The sequence below is a fragment of the Corvus moneduloides genome, chromosome 4 (genome assembly GCF_009650955.1).
Source record: "Corvus moneduloides isolate bCorMon1 chromosome 4, bCorMon1.pri, whole genome shotgun sequence".
Lineage (NCBI taxonomy): Eukaryota > Metazoa > Chordata > Aves > Passeriformes > Corvidae > Corvus > Corvus moneduloides.
Window position 1 is genome coordinate 7,029,710 of NC_045479.1, and position 3,844 is coordinate 7,033,553.

General features: G+C 52.2%; 1 protein-coding gene across 1 annotated transcript; it reads right to left on the bottom strand.

Annotated features, from left to right (window-relative positions):
- Positions 1-1,327: 1,327 nt before the first annotated feature.
- LOC116442544 lies at positions 1,328-3,844 on the bottom strand. Its single transcript, XM_032105685.1, has one exon. The coding sequence runs from the start codon at positions 3,842-3,844 to the stop codon at positions 1,328-1,330; it is 2,517 nt and encodes an 838-aa protein (XP_031961576.1).

A 3,844-nucleotide genomic window follows, 5' to 3' on the forward strand; every position in this document is an offset into this window, starting at 1 on the left:
CAGAGATCAAGTCCTACCCACTGAGAGCACATGTCCTTGTGGAAGGGGCTGATGAGCACTGGAGCTGGAGCAAGGGAAAGGGCAGGTCTCTGCAGCTGGGGGCAGAGGAGAGGGGAACAAAGTGGGTGGGTGTGTTTGGGGAGAAGGGAGCAGGGAGGGTGTTCTCCTCCTTCCACAAGCTGGGCCAAAGGGGCTGTGGTGGGAGCAGTGCCTGCCCAGCAGAGGAAGCAAAAGGCAGGGACCCCAGCGAGCACAGTTCCCTCTCAGTGGAACAGCGAGTTCTGCTGTTGGCAGCGATCCTCCTCTGGGAGGTTCCTGCCTGCTCTCCTCACACGGAGCTGCTTGTTCTTGTCCCCTCAGAGGCCTTCCCTCTCTGACGTGGGCCACAGCAGCTTTCTTTCCCATGCTCTGAATGAGGAGGGGCAGGTTTGAAGCAGCACTGGGAGGATTAATTAATATTTTAGCTGTTTCAACCATCATGACTTCTGGTTGCATTCATGAGACAAAATTAATAGCCCTGCTCTAGTGAGTTGCAGAAGTGCAATACCGAGATGTGACTGCTGGACCCAATCACCGCTTGAGTCACTTTGTCATTTTTTCAGGTAGCTGCAATGGATGGACGTTCTCTAAGAACCATTGGATTAAATATAAAGAAGGACACTTTTCAGGCAATTTGAGAAACTTCTCTCCTTTTATTGTTTTTCCTAACATAGATATCTGGATATTACTGAAAAGCAGCCAAGCAACTACAGCAGTGTAGGTTAATTGCCTAAACTAAGGGTAACTTTGCAAAATAGTTTATACACTGACAATACTAAAGGGCCTCTTGAAGCGTGGATAATATATCCAGTTCCCATTATGAAAACTGGGACTACCTATTCTTCCATGGTAGAGTGAATTAAAACTATCTGTTGTACTTTCATATACTAAGAAAAACTACATCCTTAAAAAACTACAGTAAGTACAGCTTACTGAAGAATTACATTAAGTCCCTAACAGGCTCGTTTTTTGGACTTGGAGGTATGCCAAGCAACCTCTCCTCAGTTCATAGTCTTCTGTAAGGATGTGCAGGTAGAGCCAGTTTCTGCCTCGTAGACGTAGGAACATTGCAACAGCACCATCATGACTGAAAGGTGAAGGGCAAGGCCACGCAGAGATGTGTGTCTGCACAGTGAATCCGTGTGCCGCAGCATCTTCCATCCATGGGAGCAGGAAAGCAGCTTCAGGATTGCCAGTGAAAAAAGCAAGAATTATGCAGTGCTCACGTGGCTGCCATCGGGTGTGAGGCCCCCCCCCCCCCAGCACAGCTCTGTGCAGGGAATTCCTCTCAGTGGTTGGAGAGCAGCATCCAGAGGCGGAATCGCAGCTGACCGTAAGCTCGCATCGCCTCTGCGTGGGCGGCCGGATCTCGGGCTAGGTGCTGAAAGAGGTTGAGCGGCTCGACCGTTCGCATTGCCGGCGGCAAGCTGATCTCCGCAGGAAGCCTCTGGTTGCCCAGGACAAAGTGCTCCAGGTGTTTCAACTGCAGGCAGCGGCGCAGGTATGCCATGATGTCCCACAGCCGCCGCGCAAATTCCCTCCTGCGCCACTGGGACAGCGGTACGGTGGTCAGCACGTGCATGACCACAGTCTTCCAGGTCGAGCTGGAAAAACCTGTGCCCCTCAGGATGCAGGTGAAGAGCTGCAGGCATTTCAGGTGCAAGCTCTCACATGGCACCTGCCTGGCGACGTGCTGGAAGAATTTTGCCTCTGCCACAGCGTACGTCTCAGGCCACGCTGTGCTTGCGATGGAGTCGGCCTCGGTGGGCTGGCTGCTCACAAAGATGCTGGAGCCGCCTTTCTGGGCCTCTGTGGGCTGGTTGACCACAAAGATGTCGGAGTCCCCGTGGCGCACCCCAAACAGCATCTCCACCATCAGGCTCTTCTTGCCTTTGCTCAGCCGGAATTGGCAGGACCGGCTGCAGGGCTGAAACACCAAGTGCCATGAGTACGACTGAGGCAAATGCAGCCATGAGCATCTCACCAGCTGGTAGAACCAGTGGGAGGTTTTCTCCACGTCCAGGTAGGAGCCGGTGCAGAGTGTCTCTAGGAGGCTGGGCTTCTGCTTCCGCCTCAGCTCCTCCTGCGAGTGGTGCAGGAAGCACAACAGCTTCTTGCCCAGCTGCTCCCTCTCGCACATGCACACCAGCTCCACACGGACGCAGAAGGTCCTTGCTGCCATCTGCCCTGCACTGTTCAGCTCCAGGTGGAAGGCGTGTCCCGGCGGGGGATTCAGTGGGACCAGCAGGCGGTACACCACATCCTGCTCACGGGGACTCCAACCCTCAAAGGCACTGCCCACCCCGATGGCTTCTTGAGGCACCGGGTAGAAACTATTGCTCACACTGTCAATAAAGACACGTGTGAAGCTCTCCATCAGCTCAGCTGCCACTGAGCGACCTCTCTCCACGTCCTCGACAGGACACTGTATGCGATCCACTAAAAGGATCCCTCGCTTATTCCCAAAGTCACAGGCGTCTTCTTCCTCTTCAATTCCACCACTGCTGCCTTTGTCCTTGCCAGCACCACTGCCTTCTTTTTCACTGGCAGTCACATTTCCACCTTCTTCTTCTTTTCCATCTTCATTCTTCTCGCCTTTCACATTCGCATCCCTGTTTTCCTGATCCTTCCCATTCCAATCAGCTCTGTGTTCACTGGAATGACTGTCTTCCTTCACCTTCATATTGCTGCTTTCTCCTTCATTTATCTTATCAACACCTTCTTCAGTTGAAGCAACATTGCCATGTTCCTCTCCATTTTCATTCTTTTCTCCCTTCATATCGGCAGCACTGGCTTTCTCATCTTTGTCTCCAAGATTGCTTTCTTCATTTCCAATGTCCTTCTTTTCTTCCTCAGTTGCAGCAAAACCACAATGGTCTACTGCATTCCCACCATCACGGCTGTCTTCCTGTCCTGTCCAATCACTGCTTCTTTGTTCACTGGCATCACTGCTTTCCTGCACTTTCACATCCGCTTTTTCTTCCTTTCCATCTTCACCTTCACGTACGTCATCGTTGCCTGCCTTCATATACGCATGATCGGTTTTTTCTTCATTTCCATCTCCTTCTTCTTCCTTTCCAGCATCCTTGTCTGGCTCCACCTTCACATCCTTGTTTTCTCCTTCATTTGCTTCATCTAGGTCTTCCACACCTCCAGTAACATTGCCAGGTTCTTCTTCATTTCCTTCAGCAGTATTGTCTCCTGGCATATTCCCATCACTCCAGCCTTCATCTTTCCTTGCATCATGGCCATCATCACTTTTAACATCACTGTCTTTCTTCAACTTCACATCTTCATCTCGTTCATTGGCATCATCGTCATCTCCTTCATTTGCAGCCACAGGACTGCCTTCTCCTTCATTTCCGCTGCCACTGTCATCTGCCTCCACAGTCACATCAATGTTTTCTCCATCTCTCTCGGAATCCAAACTGTCTTCTTCCTTTTCTTTTTCCTTCTCCTCTCCCAAGGTCTTGCAGGAGGTCTGGTCCTTGCCGCTGCTGTTGGTTTTGCTGGCTTCAGGACTCCTCCTGCAGCTAAACCACAGGCCCAAGAGGAGCAGGAGTCCAGCAAGAGCCCAGAATGGCCACTGCTGCAGGGCACCAAAGAGCAGGGCTCCCCAGCCCTCGTCCTGCTGCTCCAGGGGCCCTTGCTCCAGCTCCTGCAGCAGCCGAGCCATCTCGCGGTCGAGCAGCTCTTCACGCTCCTGCATTTGCCGGTGCGTGGCCTCATCCAGCCCATCCCCAGCTGGCTGGGGGTACTGCATCAGGCTTTGCATGAGCACGAAGAGCAACGACAATAAAGCCAT